The 25383-nt window shown below is 45.1% G+C and overlaps 1 protein-coding gene across 1 annotated transcript in view; it reads left to right on the top strand.

The window, feature by feature from the left end:
• MOSMO (modulator of smoothened) overlaps nt 1-23988 on the top strand; it is a 43439-nt gene extending 19451 nt beyond the window's left edge. The window contains exons 2-3 of the mRNA XM_083413829.1: nt 15855-16067; nt 20736-23988. Of these exons, the coding sequence (XP_083269955.1) occupies nt 15855-16067; nt 20736-20920 (398 nt within the window). The 3' untranslated portion in view covers nt 20921-23988. The remainder of the gene's footprint in view (nt 1-15854; nt 16068-20735) is intronic.
• The last annotated feature ends 1395 nt before the right edge of the window (nt 23989-25383 follow it).

Below are 25383 nucleotides of genomic sequence, written 5' to 3' on the forward strand. Positions count from 1 at the left end.
TGCCCCAGTTTATTTACCTCTCCCTGGATGGTCTTTGCTGGCAATTTTTTTGCATGGCTTATCAGGCGTTTTAGTGATTCTTGGTGACAAAGAGTTGTTTACAGTAGTTTGTTGGACTGTTAAAATTAAAATGCAGATCAAACAAGAAAAAAAATCCAGCACTCAGCAGCAAGATTGGCAACAGATGTTTTTATAACATTATGAAAGTCTAAGTTTACGAGCAGATCAAGTGGAACAGAGCTACAGAAGGGCTATACTGGGGCCAAGGATTGTGTTCAGTAAAATTCCACTACTGCTCACAATGCCATTAACAGTTTCTTTAAAAATTGGGGCAATGTATCCCTTACATTTTGGTATGCCAATTCTTTTCAGTCTATAGCCTTGCTTTCACTCCAAAATAAATCTGTGATCTGTAGTTAAGTACTTATGGGTGGGTTATTTTTTATTTTTATTTTTGGCTTTCTCAAGAATAGTCCAACTTAGCAAGTTTCTGGAATAGAAATGGAGTCCCAGTTACAAAGTGTGAAAACACTGAATCTTGCATTTTGTTCGAAGTTCTTCACACACATCTCTTTAAATTTCCAGGGTTTCCTTTCTCCCATTCAGGTTAATTGGTTCTCTTTAAGCAGTTTTATTAACGTTGGCTCAAAATCTGTCCGCATTTTGCACAGAAAGGATTTATAGGAACTTTCCTTGACCGAAATTGGATCTTGTTGAGGGGTTATGTGTGCAGGGAGACCCATTCAGAAAAAGGGGGAGAAGGTTTTCTTTGGGTTTTGTAAATTGACTACTTTCTGACCCACTTATTTTTAAAATGGGATGCAGGAGCCAATTCCTACAAAAGTGTAGAGTCTAGATGTTCTCACTCAATATTGGCTTGCTTTTATGTTTTTAATATTTTTCTTTCTTGGCTCTCTTATTTTGAGAGTGTCTTGGGTCACATCCACACCATAGATCTAAAGCACATGGCTTCCCCAAAGAACGGTGGGAACTGTAGTTTCATCCCCCACAGAGCTACAATTTCTAGCACTCTTAAATTACAGTTCCTGAGATTCTTTGAGGGGAAGCCATGTGCTTTAAATCTGCTTTACATGCGTAGATGTGACTTCGTTTCTAATTCTCTCATTACTACCTGTGGGAGACTCAGATGAAATTTCTAGCCTGCCTTTTGGATCCTGTCATAAAACAGTTTGAAAGGAACAGGATGATAAAGAAAGCCACAAAATATGGAACCACCCAGAACCTGATAAGTATGTCAGTCAGTTGAGTATAAATGATGTTGACGGCTGAAACAGCCAGGTTTTCACAGCTTGCCAGAAGCCAAGCAGATGGGAAGCCTGGCAGTCAGTCTTCCTCCAAAAGGGCATTTCAGGGTCCGAAAAGGCTCTATCTCTTGTGCTTGCTTTGCCAAATGTAAGATGGGCAGAATACAAAGAGCAGGGTTTTTGTTCTGAGGCAGCGTTGGGGTACCTTTCTCAGCCCCAAGGGATGCATTATTGCTGACCTGCTCCTGACACCCGCTTTTGACTTGTGGTCCCTGGGGAGACCCACAAGGGGCAGATAGAAACACCTTAGGAGTCTTGTTTGGCCCCTCAGCCTGAGGTTCCCCACCCATTTTCCAAGTGCATAGCCAGGGGATGGACTAGTTCTTGTGCTTATAAGGGCAGAGAGGGTCCTATGTCTTTTCTGTGCTATTGCTTGCTGTTACTAGCCACCTGGCACATTCATTTTGAAGAGGGCAAGCCTTCAGAGAAGCCTTGCAAGCTTGGTTCAAACGACTTTTGACCCACTTCTGTTGGTCAGGAAGCCTGTGTCCTTGTTCCACAGAGCTCCTGTTCTGATGAAAGAGCTCTGAGCGACTATGAATCTTGAGACCCTGCTCGTATATTTGCGTATGTGTGTATTAAAAATGGAATCATGTCGATGGACTCCCCTTGCTGGGACAACTAACATGGCATCTTTCTGAGTTGCACAGAGCACTGCCTAGTATTCGTGTCTGGGGTTCCCCTTGGTAGCCTAACTGAAGGTGACTTTCAGATTTACGAGTACTTGCATGCATGTATACTGCCCGTGACTGTAATAAACACCATAAAGTGTGAGCAGGAAGAGTGTGTTGGGTGCCTGGTTTGAAAAACAACCAACTCAGTGTTCTGATGTGTGTCTATAGCAGATCCCTGGGTTAGATAGTCTCATTCCCTGCAGAACAGTATTCACTGGGAGATACCAATTTGTACCCTGCTTTGGTACAATACACTTTGAGGTATCCCAAAACTCTGGGCTATTTTGTGAAGCTAATTGTTGGAAGAAGGTTCATTGTTTTTGCTATTATGATATTTATTTTTGAGCTTTTATATTGTAAACTGCCTTATGATCATTGGATGAACAGCAGTATAAAACTTGAATAAATGCTACTGCTACTACCACCATGTGAAATTGTTAGATGTTTTTCAAACATGAAGCAACTCAAGAGGAAAGGTATAGGCCAGCCAGATTTTGGAGGAAAGGGGTTGAGTTGGAGATATGTCAAGGTGACTGCTTAAAGCTGTAATATTATACTCCTTACCTATGAGTAAGCCTCTTTGAACACAACGCGGGTGGTAGAATTGCACTGTAAATATAAACACAGGGGAAGACTAGAGTATCGGATGAAAGGGCATTCACATGAGGGGCAGCTGGAGGGGGGCAAGGCAATTAGTTAGGTGTCCTTTGGACATTGGTAGCTGTAGAGTAAAAATGTTCAGGGAAGAGCCTAGAAAGAAGAAAAAACAATTTCAGAGCATCAAGTCAGTGGAAACGTCTGAAAACACACAAACTTAAAATGAAGACGAGAACAGAGAAACCAGCGAAGACCAGTGAGAAGTATGTCAGGACAAAACCAGGGCGAGAGGAAAAGAGGGAAATGGACTAATCATTTTTAGTAGTGTCCGTAGCAACTGATGGCTAAGCAGCTGAAAAATGCTCTCCTGCCAATGTTAGTGACAAAGCGAGAATCCGTTTGCATGGGGTTTAGGGGCAAGCTTGCTCTTCACCTATCCGTGCCCCCAGCCCCCAGGGCAGGTACCTCCCACTTTGTGAGATGTGGGTTTTCTGTAATTTGGGAGCTTGTGCATGACGGGGATCACTTTACATATCTGCGTGAAGCTAAATATAGCTGCCTTAAGCAGGAGCAGAACAGCTGTGTGGTCATTGTAGCTTCTGGCTCCGATGCCCCAGAGCGAGGGCCAGAACTCGTTTAACTGGAAAGGTAGAGCTTGGAGAACACACTGTTGGTTCATGCAACAGGCTGGTTACTGGCCTACGTCAACGGTGTCTTTAAAGTTACTTGACATCTCTCTCTTTCTCTCCTTTTCTCGGTGTGTGTTCTCCCCCTTGCAGCCTCTTGCCATTACGAAAACCCAACGTTCCGGATTTCAGTGGCAGTTGTGATTTGCCACAGTGCTGGTGTGTGTGTGTGTGTGTGTGTGTAAATCATTTCTAGCTCAGTTCAGTATATTAGCTATGGGACAGGCACTTAATTAAACTTTGTGCTAGGCAAGAATACCCTTCGGCATGAGTCCAAATGCTACGCTTCGGTATGCAAGAGCTCAACAAAGTCGTCTTTATGCTTTCCAGAGTGCTGCCCGAGAGTGACTTTTTTTCAGTGCCTGCCAGTTCTATCTTGTCTGGAGGCAAACGTTTGGGGAAATGTGCTAGATGCCACTAAGTGGTAGAGGGGCTGGAATAGCTTTAAATGTCATTGTGTTAAAGCCCAGGTGGCCATTTTTTCCCTCCTCTTGTAACTTGAAAGATCAATGTGCCGGATTGCCTTTATTTTATCTTATTTTAAAGTTTGATTTATTTATTTCATTTCTGAATCACTTCTCACAAGGCACCCCAAAGCGATTTACAGTATAACATACCATATTTTTCCGTGTATTAGAAGAGGGGTTGTCCAATACATGGGTAGTGGCATGGGGGGGGTAGAAGCGGTGTGCCCGTCAGCCAGCCGGTTGGCGGGAGTGCAACTTCCCCCAATGCTGCCGGAGTGGGAAACGATCTAGGGAGTGTTTCCTGCACGCAGCTGTGTGCGGGGAGAAGCTGCGCACTGCTAGCCAGCTGGCTGGATTCCCCTGATGCTGCTGCGTGCGGGAAACACTCCCTAGGTCATTTCCCATGCGCAGCGGCATTGGGGGAGATTGCACTCCAGTCAACTGGCTGGCTGGCTTCCCTAGTGCCGCTGCGCGGGGGAAACACTCCCTAGATCATTTCCCGCACACAGCGGCATTGGGGGAAGTTGTGCTCCAGCCAACCGGCTGCCTGGCGGGAGCGCAACTTCCCCCTATGCCACTGCACGCGGGAAACGATATAGCGAGTGTTTCCTGCCCACAGCTGCATGGAGGGAGAAGCTCAACAACTTTGGGCCATCTCCCCTTATTTTCTTAAAACTGAACCCCCCAAAATTGGGGAAGGGTTCTTATACATGGGGGCGTCTTATAGATGGGAAAGTACAGTACAGTGGTGCCTCGCAAGACGAAATTAATTCGTTCCGTGAGTCTCTTCGTCTAGCGGTTTTTTCGTCTTGCGAAGCAACCCTATTAGCGGATTAGCGCTATTAGTGGTTTAGCAGCTATTAGCGGCTATTAAAGGCTTAAGGGATTAGCGGATTAGCTGCTAAAAGGCTATTAGCAGCTTACCGTCTTAGAAAAAGGGGGTGGGGAGCGAAAAAAAATCTCAAGAATCGCAAGACATTTTCGTCTTGCGAAGCAAGCCCATAGAGAAATTTGTCCTGCGAAGCGCATTGAAAAACGGAAAACCCTTTCGTCTAGCGGGTTTTCCGTCTTGCGAGGCATTCGTCTTGCGGGGCACCACTGTACATAAAACAATTGCATATGTAAAATCAATTCAGTTTGAAGACAGATACCAACCAGGATAAAGATTTTAGAAGGTTTGTTGAAACTGGAACGTCTGTAGCAGGTGCCAAAAAGCAATAGAGAAGGCATCTGTCTGATATGCAATGGGAGGATACTCCAAAGGGCCGGTGTTTCCAAGAGCATGAAGAATGGACCTCTTGATATGATGTAACCTGCAGGATGCCCTCTCCTGTAGAATGCAATGATCGCTTGGGCATGCAGGCAGTGAGCTGCTCTTGGAGGTATCCTGGTCCCAAGCTGTGTAGGGTTTGTACACCATATACCTAGCCTGTTGTCTAATTGGCAGCTGGTGCAACTAATAGCAGTTGTAGGGCAGCTTGCATTGTGGACTGTGTTCCTGTAGGAAGTTTTGGCGTTCCCCATGGCACCTTACAAAGTTTCATATAAGCTAACTGGGCCAGTTCTCTTCTCTCCAGGAGCTCACACATGACAACAGCAGCCAACTCTTTTTGTGAGCATAGTTGCAGGGCCACACTAATTTAGTAATGCACACAGTGGTTATTGCGCAAATAATAGCTCTGTTCAGGTGTTTGCTGAACTGTCCTGTTTCCAGGGTCTCTGCCAGCGGTGAGCTTTGTGTGTTGAGAAGGAAGATCTGGTGGAGGAGTCTTCATGCTTTCAGCTGAATAATAGGCCTGTCCTTTAAGACCATTCGGCCAAATGCGTGAAGATCATTCCTTCACACCTCAATGCCAATAGGAACAGGGCAATTGGGCTGGAGCTGGCATGCGTGTGTGGCCACATTGAGACACTCTTCCCAGCAGTGCTCCTTGTCTATGGCCTCCTATGCTTTTTTGCCTGCATTTGTGGATCTCTGGAAAGGCACAGTCTGTAATGGCTGTGATATTTTCATGTCAGAACATCTCTAGAGGCTGACAAGCTTTTACGGTGCAAGTGCTAAAGGAGTGTGATGATTTCCCATTCTGAGATACTAGTAACTTCCAAATGTGATGTTCCTTGATGCATCCTCAGTAAATAGCTGCTAGTTAAAGAGGGGGAAAGGCCAAAGAGTATTCAGATACATTAGAAATGTTCTCCTCATTGATGGAATAATAAGTCAGTCTCTGACTGGTGCATCCTGTTCCTTGATTTTCCTCTTAAGCAAGTGATAATGTGCTTTACACCATGTCTGGCAAGAGCTGAAGGTTGTGGAGGTAAGATTTATGAGTTCAGGACACAAAAGTCTGAATCTGCTTGCCTCTTAATCTGTAAACAGAACAACCTGCCCGAAGCCCATTTGAAATAAAGCCTCCATCTATCATGCTGTGTTCTGAATATACGTTCTCAAATTACATCTTAAGAAGTCTCAACAGAAATTGGCTGTATTCAGAGCAATACTAGTAAGGTACAGGTATAGGGAATACCTCTCTGACTCCGGATATGGATATACATTTCCTCCCTAGTATTATTAATGTGGAGGTCTTTTTAAAGCATCCGATCTAAATGCAACCTAATGGTTACTCAGACAATATTATTACATTTTCAGACTGTGTGTGTGTGTGTTTTGAATGGAGTCCATATTTCCCTTGTCACACATCATTTTTATTGCCAACTGTTTCCCACATGCCCGTTCATGATACTTTAAAAAAGGAGGGGGGTTATGTTGTAAGATAAAGCAATATTGAGTAAGATGAAGCAGTATTGAGAACGTTAACTAAGATAAATGTGTATGAGGCTTAGTTATCTCAAACAGGTGAGGACATCAGCTTGTATCTGGCCTGTGCCACTTCAGATGGATGGGGCGGGGCATGGGGGGTCTCTTATGAATGGCTGCACAGCACTTACTCTCTGTACCTAGAGAAAACATAGAATCATAGAATTGTAGAGTTGGAAGGGACTCTGAGGATCATCTAGTCCAACCCCCTGCAATGCAGGAATCTCATACATTCCCTATACAGTCGTACCTTGAATCTCGGACACCTTGGCTCTTGAACAAATTGGTTCCCCAACAATCAAAACCTGGAAGTTTGTTTTCCGGTTTACGAACAATTTTCGGAAGCCGAACGTCTGGCGTGGCTTCCGATTGGCTGCAGGATCTTCCTGCAGCCATTCAGAAGCCACACTTTGGTTTCCAAACGTTTTGGAAGTTGAACAGACTTCTGGAACACGTTCCGTTCGACTTCCAAGTTACGACTGTACATGGAAAACTCATATGTCAAGGAGAATGTTTCTTTCATAGCCTCCCTGACATTCTAAGTATCTATGAATAATAATTGGTTTTTCTTTACAGCATTCCATCATGAGAGCTCCAATCAGCAGGCCGGGAGTAGTTGTACCTTATTGCCTATTTGTTTTTAAATCAAAGGATTTATTCTCTCACAAACATCTTCTGAACCATCTTTAGGCAGCGGTTCACCTCTTAAATCAAGCCGAGGGACAAAGCTGCTCAGTCTTTCCTAGTGACTAGAATAAGGAAGAGATTACTAGCATCCTGTGGATGCAGTGCAGGTGTGGGGGAACATTTGGTGCTCTAGAAGTTGCTGAACTGAAACTCCCATCATCCCTGGCCTTCGGCCATGCCTGCTGGGGCTGATGGGAGTTGTAGTCCAGTGACAAGTGGAGAGCCAAAGCTTCTTCACAACTGGTGTAGAAGATCTGAAATGGTTTTTCCTCCAATGTTGTGTTCAAAAGCCACCCCCTAGAAATCCTCTTTTCCAAATTAGTGGAGGAGGATTTAAAACTGGATCTTTAGCATCCGTATTTGACAGCTCTGTGAGGCAGGTTAGGCTGAGAGCTAGGAATTGGTCCAATATCACCCAGTGGATCAGTGGCTCTCGACCAGCATCCTAACCATTGCACCATACTGCCTCTTTTTTGAGGCTGTAGATAGGTTTGTAACTTGCAGGACAGCAGTAATCCCCAAAACTGCTGAGAATCTTTCAGATAAGTTGGTGAAAGTGGCTGCTGGAGACTAACTGATGTAATGCTGTTGCCATTCTACTGAACTTTAACTGCTGTATGTAATTGTGTGTTACTGGAAGAACTTGCAGTGACCTTTTGGTTAATGCACATAAACTGTCTTTGGCTTTGTCTCTCTTGAACCTGCTGCCTTTCATTGATTCTCATTGGATGCTTGCAATTTCCAGGATTATGTAGTATTTTATAAAGTCTAGCCTTTAGTTCCTCTTTCCCTACCTCAACTGAAAATCCCCAGACACTGCCACCTTTCCCTGCAGGGGAGATCCTGCAACCTGTTCATCATTTTCTGGTGCCTTTGCCATAAACCTCTTCAGGCTCTAAGGCACCTGCTTTTTGGAGATTGGGCAAACCATGCATCCAAGATATTGGGTTGTAGCCAGCTAACTTTTACTCAGATCCATTAATTTTAATAGGTCTACTCTAGGTTGGTCTACTGGGTACTAAGAGCAAAGCATCCCAGAGTTCCCTGGGAAGAGGGATGGATTGATTAAATCACTCAGGGAACTATTTCTCTGGGAGAGGAAATAGGGGTTTCCTAACAACTCTCAGCGCCCTTAACACTTCCCAGGATTCCTTGGGGGAAGCCCTGGCTGTTATATTGGTATCATGGTGATTTAAATACTGCAGATGTTCCCCTAAGTATAAGGCATCTTCCTGTGACTCTTGGTATGGCTCCATAGGACATATTTATTTATTCATTTATTTTATTTATGTACTGTGGTACCTTGGGTTAAGAACTTTTCCGGGTCATGTGGCCAGCATGACTAAACTGCTACTGGTGCACGGAGGAGCGTGATGAGTGCCACAGCGCACGGAAACGCCATTTACCTTCCCACTGCAGCGGTACCTATTTATCTACTTGCACTGGCATGCTTTCTAACTGCTAGGTTGGCAGGAGCTGGGACAGAGCAACAGGAGCTCACCCCGTTGCGGGGATTTGAACCGCCGACCTTCCGATCAGCAAGCCCAAGAGGCTCAGTGGTTTAGACCACAGCGCCACCCACGTTACCACCAACTGTAAGAATGACTCTTACTTGATGAATGACTCTTGTTTAGGGCCCATCTACATCAGTATTGGCCACACTGATTGGCAGCAGCGCTCCAGGGTTCCAGACGACTCTTCTACCCAGCCCTACCTGGAGATGTTGTGAGTTGAACCTTAGCCCTTTTGCAGGTGCTTCACCACTGAACTATATTCCTCCCCCCCTCCAGGGGGAGCAGTTTTATGCATTCACCTTTGCCTCCTAGCATTCTTGGACCCCCTGAAGTTCCCTTCCCTCTTTCCTATTTGTATACTCTTCAGAACAAAGGATAAGGCTGTCTTCAGATGCTGCTGCATTACAAATTATTCATCACGATTTTTGTTCTGCCTTTGGGGGAGGTAGGAGGGGTGGCACTGTTAATGCTTTGCTCTCAGCCCTGAGCCCGTCTGAATAATTCAAAGGTGTTAAGAAGTGGGAGAAGAGGCAGGTGCCACTGTCTGTGTTTTTCCTTCCTTTTTATTGTAGGCACTTCCTTTTTTTTTTTTTTTGTTACCTAGGAAACCAGCGTCGGCTGGCATGTTGATGATCTGGTGGAATCCAAAGTAGTTTCAGCTGTCAAAGGTATATTCCACCTCTGTGAAATTATCTCTGCTGATCAATTGAATAGCCCAGGCTTTTATCGCCTTTGCTAAGTTATGGACACCTTCCCTCTAGCTCCACTTCTCCTTTCTAAGTTTTGGCCTAAATCTGCAGTCCAAATGCATGTATATAATTATCTCTTTGAAATGGTGTCCGATGTTAACGGGTCCAGCAATGTGTCATAATCGGAGTTCTAAGACATGAAGAAAAGCATTGATGGCCCTCTAAAGGTGATATGCAGACATGATAATCCCTCTTCACATGAACAAGAAATTTAGAAATGCTGGGCTGTAGGAAGTCATATTCGCTGACTCCCTCGGCTCATTCTTACAATCAGAGTTCATCTCCGACTGCCTCCATCAAGAAGGGATGGGAATGACTTTCACTGTCCTCTTGTCTACATCTCTTGGAGTCTTGGGATCATCTAGAACAGGCATCCCCAACCTCGGCCCTCCAGATGTTTTGGGACTACAACTCCCATCATCCCTAGCTAACAGGACCAATGGTCAGGGATGATGGCAATTGTAGTCCCAAAACATCTGGAGGGCCGAGTTTGGGAATGCCTGATTTAGAATATTCTTGGTCAATCTTTTCCATTGGGCTCCTGAAAGATTGTCTTAATCTCTTTCAGTCTTTTAAAATGACGTGGTACCAATGACAGAACTGTTTGAGGAGTCCTGGCATTATGCACACCTCTTAACTCGGTGTTGTTCGCATGGTTAATACAGCCATTCTGTCTTATGCCCCACTGTGTTTGTTAAGATATCTTCTGTTGTCTAGCTGACTTTCCCTTCGATTCTCTTAGCCTTCTAGTGAGCCCCAACATCACACACAGGTGCTGTTTTTTGTTTTTATGGAATTCTGAAATCCACCAAAATAACACAGTGTTACCACTGTGTGTAAGGGATATTTCAAAGAGAACCTGGTCTTAGCAGAGATTGTTGACCTTACCACACCCCTTTGATTTAATTGCTGAGTCAGTCCTCCAACTGTGTAAAAAAATGGGAGTTGAAACAGGTTAATGGGTTGTTATCCCAGATACCCCCTCAAATCATGTTCCTGGAAATGTGTGTTGATGTTTGCAAGGAAGGTACGTGCAAATAATTTAGGGAGAACTTAATTAATAGTTATATTATGAATTGAGGGGCAATAAGAGAAGTCTTGGCTTTAACCCAAAAGAGAGAGTTTACTTTGGCTCAGCTGCTGCCCATTTGAGGATGTTCAGTTGGCACGACTTGTTTTGCCATTTACTTCCACGTCTTCCTCCTGGCACCTGGGTGGTGGACATTAGATACTACCAATTTTAGGTAGCGATGGGTGGCTTGTCTGTTTCTACAGCCCGAGCCTTTAAAGTTAAGCTAGGTTCATTCCTCCCTGCAAATTCTCACCTGCAATAACATTCCTGCTGGCCAGCATAGGGTCCAGGGAGACTCTGCTGGCTGCTTAGGTCTCCACATGTTTAACTGAGTGGAAGTAAACAAGCCGTCCTTTTGATGCTCCCTATGGAAGGGATTCCACCAACCTCCGTTCTTTGCAGAGTTAAATGGAAAACAGAGAACACTCTTGTTTTTTTCCCCTGCTGTGAATTCATCCAGCTCTTTCTAGGAAGGAAAGGCTGCCCTCTCACGCAGTTGCTCAGTTATACCGTAGCCCGGACAATGTTGTCTTTTGAGAATCGTTGTCTTGAAACAGAGGTTGAGTTGTCACTACCCTACCTTTTACAAGAATGGTTGGGATTCAGTTTCCCATACAGAGATCTATGGCAGGGCAATGAATGGGCCTCTTTCTCTTCAAATGACAGGGAAATAATTTGTTACAAGTGGTTTGCAGGCATTATTCCCTTTGAGGGGGTTCTTTTTTGTTGATTCTTCCCATAAACCCTGAAAAGTTTTTATTATTATTATAAAGCTAGTTGGTAACATTTGCATTAATTTTATAGCAATTACAGGCATGTTGTTTTTAGTTTCCTTGCATAGGCTGTAGCTTGGGGTGTTTATGGCATTTGCAGGTTTCCCTGTAAAGCAGGACACCCCCCTGAGTAATCCTGCACAGCAGCTGTGACCCAGCAGTTCCAGACCCCTCCAGATCTCCTGTCTTGGATTTCCAAAGAAGTCCAAATTCGTGTCTTACAAAAGCAGGTTTACTGGCTTCTTTTGATCTCTTCTGAGGAGGGGGAGTGTAGCTGTTGATGGTTTTTATTCAGTTTGATAAAACTATATTGGAACGAGACGTGCTCAGATACACGTAACGTAATGCCTGTGCTCAGCGGAGATTATATAGCGTACGTAGGTGGGTTCAGAATTCAGAAAGGATCTTGTGGATCTGGAAAAGTGATTCAAAGGATCAGGCAATTGCAGCATCTTCCCTCTGAGAAAAGTTTAAAGTGTTCAACATTTCTTAGTTCATTTCAAGTCATGGCGGTGGGTGGGGATGAAGACACACAATAAGGGAGGGATGGGGGAGCCCCATTTCCCATCAACCCCAGTAGTCAGGCAGTCAAGTTGGAATCCAGCAGTGTCCAGAGGGAGACGGACACTCTTTCCCTGCAAGTGGGACTTGTAAAATATGTGTGATACTGAGAAAGTGGGTAGAGAGGATCTGTCCCTTTCCTACAAAATTAGAACTTGGCAAAACTGGTTGAGCAGTTTACGACCGACAGAGTATTGCTTCCCACAAGGCATAATTTGAAATCTGCTGCTGCAAAATGTGGTGTGAGCCTCTTTTTAAAAGGGGACTGGGGAAAAATTATGGGGGAAGGATCTATTAATGGCCGTTGACCAGAATATTTAATGGAACCTCCAGTTGATGATACCTGTGGCACCTGGCATTTGTGTAGCACTTCAAGTGATCAGTGTGCTTCTCATATAATCTCTTAGGAATCCCTGCAGCAGACCTGTGAATTGTTTTCAGCCCAGATTGCAAGTGGGGTTCTGAGCTGTAGAGAACGTGGCTTTTTGCTTCATAGTTAGATTTCAACCAGTGACTTACCAGATTGCAGCTGGGCGGCTTAATGGCAAAGAGGTTCTGAACACCAGTTATTAATTGGTTGCCATTATCAATACCCCACCTTTCAGGATACAAATCCTTCTAAGGCAGCATACAAATAATATCAAAATACATTTTAAAAGCCACAGTAAATGATGTGTTTATATTGTTTATTATGGCTTTTAAAATGTATTTTGATGTTATTTGTAAGCTGGTGTATTTGTGCCGCGTGCGTATTTATCACTATCCTTTCCACGGAGCAAGAGACACTAACTAGGTGGCTCTCTAGAAGGGGGGGGGGGCAATATGAGTAATTTAAGTCAGGTGGTGGGCAATAGTGGAGGAAAGCTGATGGCTGAGTGGCCCATTGATGGACTTCCCAGAAACATCTTGTTCGCCCTTGGACCAGACGAGCCATCAGTCTGACCTAGCAGGGCTGCTCTGAGGTTTCTCTAATTCGGCTTTCTTCTTGTTTTGGTTCTGCAGCTAAACAGAAGTTGCTAACATCATTCAGATAGCAGCCGCCTGAAGCTTCCACCCTGATCTTGCTAGTCCCACCTGTGGGTATTAGCCAGAAAGCCCCGGATTCATTGATCTTGGGAAATACGCTTTCAGGAGATGCTAACACCTCTGCCTGGCCCTAGCCCCACCCTACAATGAAACACCAGCTGGTCAGGAACATGGCCTTGAGGAGTGGAACGGTTTCCTCTAAAGAATACCATAGAGAATTACGCTCAACATAAAGAGTCGTTTGATGGAGCAATTTGTATTTCCTCCCCAAAATAAATAAACCATCATTCCACTTCAGAATGACTCCAAGTCCACCTGGCGAATAGACATTGCACTGTGGTGACCGCAACCTAGGTGTAAGGTGTCATTTGGCACCCACTTTATATATCTGAGTTTCTAACACTGGAGAGAACAAGAGGATGTCTAACTTATTTTTTTTACCCAAGGGTGTTTCCACTGAACCTAAACCTGCTCAAACCCTGGCCACAACCTCATGGCTTGACAACCATATGTCAGGAGTGCTCTGGTGGTGTTTCCTGCTTGGCAGGGGGTTGGACTCGATGGCCCTTAGAATCATAGAGTTGGAAGAGACCACAAGGGCCATCGAGTCCAACCCCCTGCCAAGCAGGAAACACCATCAGAGCACTCCTGACATATGGTTGTCAAGCCTCTGCTTAAAGACCTCCAAAGAAGGAGACTCCACCACACTCCTTGGCAGAAAATTCCACTGTGGTCTCTTCCAACTCTATGATTCCCCCTCCCAGACCCACCAAAGGTCATTACCCCCTTTTCCCTCCCTCTAGCAATTTCTTGCCCAGGTCCCTGGTTGGCAATATTGCCATTCCCCTGGCCAAAAACATAAGAAAAGCCCCGGTGGATCAGACCAGTAGCCTTTTTGGTTCAGTACCCTGTTCTCACAGTGGCCAACCAAATGCCAGTGCGAAACCAGTAGGCAGGTTTCAAGCACAAGAACACTTCCCTCCATGCAGCCCCTGACATAGTTTCCAGCAACTGGTGATACCCAACAACCGACATAGTTGTCATGGCTAGCAGCCATTGGTAGCTCCAACAGAACACGCTCATTCCTCATCTAGGACGATAACCCCAAACCATTTTATTGGATACTGCAACTTCTCACACCGCAGAAAGTAGGGCCAGAAATAGTGAGAATGCTCATATTTGTGGGTGCACAGGAGCTAAGTAGGATTTGCAAGGTAATTGGTTTCAACTTGTTAAACTATTTGCATCTGGAGTACACTAAGTGAGATTTGTTCAAACGAGAATGCTTTGCTCTTAGCTAACAAGAAGCACCTGAATTCTGTGCTGTAAACACATGCAGTCGTGTCATGCTGGCCTGCTCCTTTCGTGAAGGCGGCTAAATTGAAATAGATCTCCCAGTGCCAAGCGAGGCGTATTAATTGCACAGCCTTATTCTATTATCTTTGGCCTAATTTTCCGGAAAATGAAGGCTGTGCGCTGTGGCAAATCATTAGGACATTTGTAACAATCAAGAGTAGCCTTTGCTGTTATGTGAGGCATTTAGAGCTGTGTCAACTGACCTTTTCATTTGCCCACAATCTGTGCAGCTCTTTTTGGAAAGCTTCTGGTTTGAATGGAAAATGCGCAGCTTGGAAAATTCCACTAATTTTATACCTGCAGGTGGTGTCTAGAACAGGAGACCCCAGGCTGCCAGCCTATAGACCTTGCAATGCAGTTTATAGCTGGCCATACCCAAATTCCTACTGTGGACAAGTTGTTGTTGGAGATCCTGGTGGCAAAAAAGGGCAGGGATATGTGGAATCTGACAACAATTCCAAACTGCTAGCTTTGGTTGCAGGGAGGAAACATCTGCCCTGTGGTGAACAAGCGGATGAGCGTGAGGATTGTCCGTGTTGATGCATTTGCGATTTGGTGGCCTCTGTTACAGACTTGCCTGAGCCCATTCTCAAGAGAATTCCTTAACACTGTAACTGTGACATCTGAACAGTGACTATTGTGTTTGCTTGTGTGCATTTCCCGCAAACAGACAATGACTCTGCCTGCGGGTGCTTTTAATCCAATTGTGTTATAGTTAGTCTTAAGGGAGGAGCCATTAAACCACACAGATCACAAGGCCTTTTTTCTCTCGCCTTCAGTGTTAAACCTTTTAACTTCATGCCCGAAGGTGAGTGGGCAGCAAGTTGGAGCTGAGAAGAAAACGTCCTCTGCTTTGCAATGCATCAGTTTCCTGGGCTAACCATGCTGTCTAGACGCACTGATTCTTTTTTTTCTCTGTCTTTGGTCACTCTTGCTATCTGCAAGCTTTATTCATGTGGTCCGCAGCATGCCTCTGGATTCTTGGTTGAGGATGGGAAATGGCACAACCATCACATTAAATGTTCATAGTGATTTTTAACTGTATTTTTTATTATTTTTATTTATCACACTGTATTTGCTGCATTCTGTGGAATTCAAATTGCAATACAGTAAAATGCAAATGAAGCAATAAAGCGAGATTGGAAGTCATACAGCATCTAGCACAGCACAGTACAATTGCTACAATGGACAGAAAAATCATCAAGTGGCCCACTGAGGTGCTCAGGAATTTTCAGGTGGTCCATGGAGGGGAAATGTTGGGAGCCACTGATCTAAACTTTCTACAAAATGGCTACTAGTCTCTTGGTTCAGAGGCCATGTGCCACAGACTGTCAGCTGCCAGGTCTCAACAATGGCCAGAAGGGCTGTTAGCTTAATTTCCCCCAGAAATATCTGGGTGGCCATTGTAGGGGGAGGCAGAATTGACTTTTGGTGTGACAAAGCCAGGGCTGCTCCTAACTTCTTGTTTTGAGGAAGTGGGTGAGGACGGGCAGAGAGAGAAAAAAGGCACACCGGTTAATGGGTTCTTGTCTTGTCGTGTGTGTCGTTTCAGGTGCTCTCACAGTTGGCCTTGTGCGACAGTGTCAAACCATTCATGGACGTGACAGGACCTGTATTCCTCCACGGTTGCCTCCTGAGTGGGTCACCACCTTGTTTTTCATCATCATGGGAATCATTTCACTGACTGTCACATGTGGCTTGCTAGTGGCTTCCCACTGGCGAAGAGAAGCAACTAAATACGCACGCTGGATAGCATTCACTGGAAGTAAGTCTGCCTTTTGGGCTCCGGAGTAGATCTGGCAGCAGGCCAAACCTCTGGGAGTCACCTTGGCTTTTGGGAAGTCAGCAGAGGGGAGCACCTGCATCTGAGATGCTTCCGAACACCTTCCTCGTAACCTGAATCCCCATGTGGACCCTCCCTTCCCTGGCAGGAAGCTGAAAACTCTTCTCTGTTTGCAAGAAACTGCATGTACTGACTCCTTCTCCAGCACAGAAAAGGCCAATGGCAAACCTATAGCATCTGCCATTGGTTTCTGTGACCTGAAAGAAGGAAGGGTTTATTAGATGTTATATTCCCCCCAGGGAGGTCTAGGAAGGATACATTCTGAGTTTGGGGGGTGAGGGGTAAGGCTCTTTTCTCTCTCACACAACTAGGTTGCAGTATCCTAGTTTCGTCCCTACTGCTAAGCCTACGGTATTTTTCGCACCATAGGACGCACTTTTCCCCCATCAAAAATGAAGGGGGAATGTGTGTGCGTCCTATGGAGCGAAGACAGCATAGCCCCGCGACTCTCTGCCAGCTGGAGAGGTGACGCGTGGCTATGGCGCCACCTCTACAGCAGGGAGAGCGTGCGCGGGGCTAAAGAAGACCCCCGCGACCCTCTACCGGCTGGAGAGGTGACACGCAACTATTGCAGCAGCCTCTATAGCCGCGCACCACCTCTCCAGCCGGGAGAGCGCGCGGGGGGCTAAAGAAGACCCCCGCGACCCTCTCCCAGCTGGAGAGGTGACATGCGGCTATGGCAGGAGCCTCTACAGCCGCGCGCCTTTGCGCTGCTCCCCGACCTGCTCTTTGGGGGTGGTGGTGGGCTTCCCCCCGCCAGCCCCAAAGATCAGGTTGAAAGGAACCTGAAGCCTGGGGAGTGAGAGGGGTCGGTGCGCACCGACCCCTCTCGATCTCCAGGCTTCCAAGGTAGCCGCCTGAAGGCGTCTGAACGCACCTTAAACGGCACCTTGTTTTAGAGGGGGGAAACAAGAGGGGGGAAATTCTCCCCCTCTCTGCGCAGCGCCTCCTGCTGCTTCGCTGAAGGGGCGCTGGACAGAGAGGGAGAGAATTTTTTTTTCTTGTTCTCCCTCCTCTAAAACAAGGTGCGTCCTATTGTCCGGTGCGTCCAATGGTGCGAAAAATACAGTAATTTGGGTTCCCCTGTCAAAGGTCAGCATGCTAACAGTGGAGGGCATAGCTGGCTGAGTGGAACAAAGGGAAAAGGAGCATTCCACCGGGCAATAGTTCAGAATTTGTCCACTCCCTTTTCAGAGTCACCTGAGCCCATGATCAACCACATCATCTTGTGGCAATGAATGTAATACATTAATTACTCCTCCCACACAGCCAGCCTTTAAGTACAGCTTTGTGCAGCCCATGAAGGTATACAAGGCAAGTCTGCAAGCACCTGCTGTCCAGACCAAAAGGTCTCGAGGCAGGGATGGCGCTGTTTCCCTCATCAAACTCCTTCGTATCCAAAGCAGAAACAGATTTCCCCTGCTCTGGTGCAGCTCCTTCTTCAAGCCCCGTAAACCAAATATTGGCTACTTCACGGAATGCTGCTGAACATGAAACTCACTGTTCACACAGGATCCAAAAAGACTCGCAGTCCTTGTTTGCAATATTCACTTAGTTTTAACTGTCTACAAGTCAGGCTCATCTGGCAACTTTTTAAACTGGTACCTGTTAAGTATGAATGCAGATTAATAGCAATGGCTGCTGAGTTGCACAGTACTTACACTGGTGGCTGGTGACTGTTGGAGCTGGTGGGGCATAAGGCAGGGAGGCCAGTTGTAGGTGGAGTCAGTGCCAGTGATAAGCAGAGCCAATTACTTCTGGTTTTGCCCATGTCCTTCTCCCTGCTGAGTTCTAAAAGGAGCAATGCTGAAACTGAAGAGGAGGAAGTTTACAGCCTGTGCCACCTCTTGAACTGGTTGCTTAGCAGTTCTTGTTTTATCTGTAAGCCACTTAAGTCCCATCAAGGAAAAAGGCGGGGTATCATTATTATTATTATATTATTATTATTATTATTATTATTATTATTATTATTATTATTATTATTATTGGCTTTTGGGGGGCACACTGAAGGTAGTTGGGCATTTGTCCTTATGGACCAGCCTACTCTGATCATATGCAAGTTGTCTCACTCCACAAGTTAGAACTTACCCCATATTCACAAGCCATCAGTCACTGTGGGCTAGCAGTGCAGGTTGGGAAATTTGAGCTGGAGTGATCTCCTTTCACAAATATTTGCCCACCCAGGAAGATCAGAAATCCTGCTTTCCATGAAGCACCCTTCTCCAAACTATTGTGCATAATTGGGGGTGGGTAATTGGAAGCTTATGTCTTTACTCAGACTAATTATAACAGATAGGATCCGTTTCGAAAAATGGAGTAGGTGCACATGCATGTTTTAATAGGATTGCTTTATTCCCTGCTTTTTGTTCTAGTCAACAACAGTTTCACCTATACCAGAAACCAATTTTCTGCAAGTGTCTGAGCCTAATCTACTGCAGGATTTTGAATATCCCCAAGTAAAAACACTATATTATCTAAAAGACAGACTCAGGATGCCCTGGGCAGCTGCATACAGTATCACTGAGATCTAGCATAAATAGAAAAATGGATAAAAGGGGGAATGAGGCATTGTGGAGTTTTGGAGGTTCATACTCACCCTTTTTTCTTAAATAATATACTTCTGCAAGCCTGAGTTTGCTGAGACCTCCTTCTAAAGGAACATCAGAAATGGAGTAGAAATGTTGGAGGAGAGGGCAGTACTGTCAGTGGGTACTGGATGGTGGTGCAGAGCTCCGGTGCAGAGTCAGCCTTTCTCTGAATTCTGTTTGCTGAGAGAGGGGCTCCTTTTGCCCTATTGCCCCATGGTTGGCTTGCCAGAAACGTCTTGACTTCTGGGAGGCACTCTGGTTCAATGGTAGAGCCAGCCAACACTGATTCTCTACTTTGCACGCAGAAGGTCCCGTACTCAGTCTCTGGTATCCCCCAGTTAAAAGGTTCAGATATCAAGTGATGAGGAAAAAACTCTACCTGAGACCCTGATGAGCTATTGCCATTTGGAATGGACAGTTGTACCAAGCTAGATGGGTAGGTGGTCTGACCAGGTGCATGTCCACTTCTGATAAGCTGTACGATGGGCATAATGCTCCTTTTGTGCTCTACAGCGGGAGGGGAGTGATGCAGCTGTATTGGGAGGAAGAGCCTGGCCAAGGTTGAAGGTTATCTACACTGGGTCAGCAAGCCTAGAATTTTATCCTGTGTGATCCCTTGGGAACATGAAATTCCCAAGGGCAGGTGTCCCTTCCTTGCCTCACATCTGGGACCCACACAGGCAGTGGGATAGGGTAGTAGAATAGGCTGAAGGCTTGTTTATTCCAGAGTGTGCTGTGCCTTTGACCCGAGCCAAATCAAGCAGAAGCCAAGTGGGCTTTTTTCCAAACCTCCTGGTCAGCGCACACCGCTATCCTGTTCTCTTAGCTGTGTTCATTTGGGTGCCGAATTAACAGAAAGCTTTAAGCTCCCTCTAGTGGTTTTTCAGCTAGAGTCCTGATAAACTGAATTAAGACTGGATTGGTAGACTGTCTGTTTCAGGTAGGTGTCCCATGGCTACTATAGCGTTCTTTCTTTGAAATGAGAAGCCATCGGTCTCCTAGCTTGTGCTTAGGGTGTGACCACAAAATATCCGTTCCAGTTAGCATACTGCCCCCCTTGAGGTACGGCATATGTGTGTTTTGCATGGAATGTGTACCGTGCTGTCTTCAACTTACTTACACATTTTTACACATCAACGCCCCATCTTTCATTGAACATTTCCAAGATGGCTTACAGTTAAATCAGGAATTCATGAAAATGCTAAAATAAAAAGCCCCTATTGATAAAACTGTGGGACAGAACATCGCACTAAGAGTCCAGCCATCTAAAATGGAGAGCAACTGAAGGTATCATGATTCACTGTTTGTTTCTTGAGCCTGGTTTAACAAGAAAATCTTCAGCTGGCATCTAAAACGCAGGACGGTATTGGGTAAGTGGTCTTAAGGAGGGTATTTATTGCTGGAGCATTCTGTTACAATGGCCTTCACTTGAGCCATTCCTTGCCTGATCTCTAATGATGGTGGTGGGAATGATTGGGTAGTGCAGAGGTTGCCAACATAGCGCTGATGGGCATGGAGGTACCAACAGAGGCTTTCCATGAGGCATTCTGTAATTGAGGTGCCAGAAGGCTCTCTACTTGGTAGCCATTTGCCACATGGCAGCTGGTGAGGCACCCAAGGAAGTCCCTCTGCCAGAGAATTATAGGGTTGGAAGATACCTGTGAGGTTCTCTAGTTTAATCCTTTACTGATGCAGGAAATCTGAGGTTCTTAAGTTACGGAAATGTATATATGCAGACAAGTAGTCCGGGTCGGAGTGCCTTGCAACTTGGGAGGTACCCAGAGAACAAAGAGCAACATCTGTGTAAGGATCTGTTGGTTTGAATGCCACATCCCTCTAAATCCCAATCCTCTTTCTTGTCCTTTTGAGATGTAGTGGGATGAAACTTCCAAGGTCTGCGATCCGTGGTGGTTGTTGTTTAATGCTATGAGCTATCAACATGAGTCTCCCTCTCTCACACCCCCCAAGGACTAATCCCTGTTTTGTTTTTATTTTCTTCCAGTGATCCTATTCTGCATGGCGGCCCTAATATTCCCCATAGGATTTTATATCAACGAAGTGGGCGGCCAACCTTATAAACTGCCGAACAACACAGTGGTTGGGTCGTCGTATGTACTGTTTGTTTTATCCATTTTCTTTACAATAGTGGGACTTCTATTTGCTGGCAAAGTCTGTTTACCTGGCTGACAAAGGTCTAGATACTGCTTCACTCGGTCATGAAGGAGAGTAGGACGCCTGTCGCTATCTCGGAAGGATGCCTGCGTTGGGCTGCTGCAGTCTTACCGGAACGAGGAGGTCTCTGATGCGTTCTCACTATGCACTTTGGATTTATTTTTGTTTTTGAACGGAGAGCCTTTCCCACAACCAAATACAGACAGACAGCCTTGACTCATCTCCTGAGCGTCTGGATGCGGTCAGGTGTGCACTGTGATTAGAAACTAGTGTAGTGGAATAATTCTTTTCTACACTGAGCAGCGTTATTGCCCCCCACCCCACCCCCACCCCCCACATCACTGTACTGGACCCATTTTAGATAACTTGACAATTTTGAAAAAATCTCAAAAGTATTTATGAACTTTGGTCGACCAGAGGTTTGCCAAGGGAGCTGGAAGTGGGGCTGGCCTCACTCTCTTTAGGAGATAAGCATCTTCCTTCTGTGATAGGCAAGAAGCATTTGCCGCCAAAAACAACCAACCAACCAACAGCTCAACATTACACTAACTGCATCCTGAAGCCAATTGATCAAAAGATGTTCTCGGAAATCTGTTACAACAAAAAACGTCTGCCTGCCATCTCTCTCGCCAACCCCAGTGAGCTCTAGAAACACCGTGGAACGTCAGGGTGGCTAGGAATTCTTCATTATATTTATATAAATATATATATATATATATATTGCTGATGCAGTATACAGAATATGTATATATATGTTTGTGTGTATATATGTGTGTGTGTGTGTGTGTGTGTACACACACATATATATACACGCAGACACATGTTTCTGGAAGAGAGCTCTTGAGCGCTTTGCTAGCAAAACACTGTGGTGTGTAAAACTAGAACTCGATAGTAGAGGGGGGAAAGTGAAATAGAAAAAAACAACAACACAAAGCCATTTCTCTGAAGGCTGCATAGCTGGGAAAGTCTTCAGTTTACCTCATTCTTTGTAGCAGCCCTTGGTTTTAACAGATGTTTTGTTATAGGTACAAGCAACTCCATACCTTTCTAGGTGCAATTCTAAGTTAAGCTAAGAGGGTTTTGTTCTTTATATGGTAATTTATTTGTATATTGGGGATAGAAGGCAAGTTTGTGTCATACTTTGCAAAGGTCCGATCCCAGTATTGGGAAGTTACACTACTTAAATTATGGGCAACTGAAGTGAGTTGGTTTCTCTCCATCTCTCTCTGTTTCTCTCCCCCCCACCCCCAACCCTCTTTCCACCTTTCCAGCTCTTTCTGGCTTCACTTATTAATATGAATTTCTCCACAGAAAATCTACCGCGAGAGATCATCTCGAGTTGGCTACATAACAAGAACCGGGTGGTTGGGCAGTCAAAGCTACAAAGAGGGACATGCTCTTCTTTCATGTGCGAGTATTAAGTTAAATCCACTGGTACAAAAAAGAGAGCCATATGGTCACATGACGTCCCCATGCTTTGCCTTGTTCTGACACTTAACGTAGGGCTTGCCCGCATCCAAGGGGCCTTTGCAGTTCATAGCATCGTCTCCCCTCTCATCCTGGTCGCTTAAGAGAGTCTGCCATTGCCAACCGCCTTCAGTAATGGAGGCAGCTCCTGTTTTCTCTGCTCTCCGGCCAAGAGAGCACTTATGGGCCCACCAGAAGTGAAGAACGACCTGCAATAGCCAAAACGGAAGATCTGAGCAACAGTCTTTTGCCAGAGTGTTTCTGAGCAGCAGCACCTGCCTGCCATTCTGGGCATGAGCAGCCCCCATTAAAGCTCCTTAATTCACGTCATCAGGCCCAGCAGCAGCGGTCTGGTTTTTGTAGCTCCATTCATCAGCAGGCCCTTTGCCAGGATGTGGGCTTTGGCAGGTGCCTGATGGTTTTGACCCTAGGCGCCAGCCCTGCTCACTTAAGTGACGGCGACTGAGTGGAGCTGGAACAGCAGCAACAACGAAACCCCACACTATTTTGGAAGAAGTTGATAACCTATGAAATAGTGTTGAATGCTAGCTGCTGGTCCTTTAATGCAAGTTGTTTAGGGAGCCACTGCTGTTGTACTTTCAGCATAACACATGGTGTTGCTCTCTATTCACGGGTACAACTGATCACTGCAAAGATGTCATAGAATTGTAGCGTTGGAAGGGACCACGAGGAATCGTCGTAGCAGTGGGAGAATGTAAGGTTACCAGGCCGGCAGCATCTCATGCTACAATCAGGCACTGAGGGGAATTGCTTCCGGCTTCAAGAGAAAGATCCTGACCAGTTTTCATTTGTGTATGCAAAATTTGCTGTAAAAACGAGGATTCTCTGGTAGAAAAATCATGTGTGGTTTTCAGAACAACCTTCCAATCATGCAAACTTTCCCATCACAGTATTGTTGCCAGAGGCTGACATGGATGTATCAGATTCCTTTCTCTGTAGAGTTTATGGATGATTGTGATATATATATATTTTGCCTGGAGTATTTGTTTTTTTAAAAAATTAACCTGTTCACTCAGCTGGCTGAGGGGTTCTTCACAAAAGAAATTGCGAGCGCTGTTGAATTCTGTCAGCTTTCCTAAAACGACACCCTATGTGGGCTTGCTGGTTTTGGATGTGAAAGTTCTTTTTAGAATGCGCAATGTTGGAGAAAACTGGATTGCAACAGGAAATCCCATGCAGAGCTCTGAGGAGATCTTCATAGTTTAATGGGGTTAATTTGTTCGCATTTATGAATTGGTACTTAAAAGGGATGAGCAAGCTGATAAAAGGCCTGGCAGCTATAACCTGTTCTATTAAGGGTAAAAATGACACCTTCTCCAAAGGATTATTGTAAATAGTTCCATGGAATAATATGGAGGGTGGTGCATTTTCCTAGAAGTTTTATCCCTGGTTTGTTACCTGCCTGGGTTCTTTCTAGGGCTGCCAGTATTGTTACTGCCTCTTCTCTTGTGCAGCATGACATCCAGAAATACAGCTAATGATCTCTCTTCCTGCCATGGAAATGAAATTATATTAGAAACCTTCACCAGTTTAATTTCTACATATCAGACTGCTGTTGTAAGCCACAGGAGCAGAGCTTTTTTAAAAACAAAAACTGCAAACTCTTGCCCTTTTACTACATTCTATGTCTTGCCATAGTTAACGACATAAGTACCCTACAATTATCTGAATAACTGTATGGTCCTCTTTTCATACTTTGTTTGCTGCAGGTGCTATTTTGAGATCAGGAATTGGAGCATTTAACCTCGCACAATCTCTGCCTAAGAAGGCAGAGTGAGTTATGGCTGGGCCAAATCTCTTGCAGCCCTCCCTGCCCTTCCTCTATTCTTTCTTAGTGTGTATCTCCCCACCCCAAATTCATACCGCCATCACCCGTCTTCATTGGCACCATCTTTCAGACGTGGGATCTTGCACCCCTATCCAAAACTCAGCCTGCCTTTCTACATTAGGAAGCTGAATTAAACCCCATCTCCCCTATTTGGAAACATGTGCAAATGGCATTACTTTAGAGCTCTTGGTTGAGAAATAGGAAGACCATGGAAGCTCACTAAATGTCCATTTATTATTATTAGTTTGGAAGAACCAGGAGTGCTCCCAACCTCCCATCCTTAAGCTATTAAATGGAAGGGTTTAATATAAGCTGGCCTTGACTTGAGTTTGAAACTGTCCTGAGAACATAGATTAGCAACTTAAGCTGATGGATTTGTGTTCTCTGCTAAACAGGAGGTCAAAGGGTATTGGGAGATGGGTCACATGTATCCAAAATGCATCATGGGAGCCTTAGTAGGGGCAGCGTCAAGACTAGGGCAGAGCGACGTCTGCTTTTCAGCATCACGATATATCACAAGCTAAACATCATGATATACAGATATATATGACATATATGTCTGAAATAAGGATGGAACTATGTACAGTGGTGCCTCGCAAGACGAAATTAGTTCGTTCTGTGAGTTTTTTCGTCTTGTGAATTTTTTGTCTTGTGAAGCATGGTTTCCCATAGGAAATGCATTGACGGTTTCCCATAGGAATGCATTGACGGTTTTAAGAAAAAGGCGCAAGACGTTTTTGTCTTGCAAAGCAAGCCCATAGGAAAATTCGTCTTGCGAAGCAACTCAAAAAACAAAAAACTATTTCGTCTTGCGAGTTTTCCGACTTGCGAGGCATTCGTCTTGCAAGGTACCACTGTAGAGGCAAATGGCATAATGTCCAGGCATCTAGGGGTCTAAAACTGATGTGGTTTTTCTTAACATTAACATATTGTTACAACTGTTTTTTATAGTACAGAGCAACAGGGGTGGCAGGAATCATGAGAACAGTGATGACCGGCTTCACGGTTTTCCCCACATTGTGATTTTTTTTTTACATAGCCAGACATCGTGATTCACGATATATCACCATGTCGAACATCATGAAACTGTTCCCACGATACGGACTTCAAACTGATTTTGGACGGTGTATCGATACATCACCCAGCCCTAGTCAAGACCCCC

The sequence above is a fragment of the Podarcis tiliguerta genome (assembly GCF_965153285.1).
Source record: "Podarcis tiliguerta genome assembly, chromosome: 14".
Lineage (NCBI taxonomy): Eukaryota > Metazoa > Chordata > Lepidosauria > Squamata > Lacertidae > Podarcis > Podarcis tiliguerta.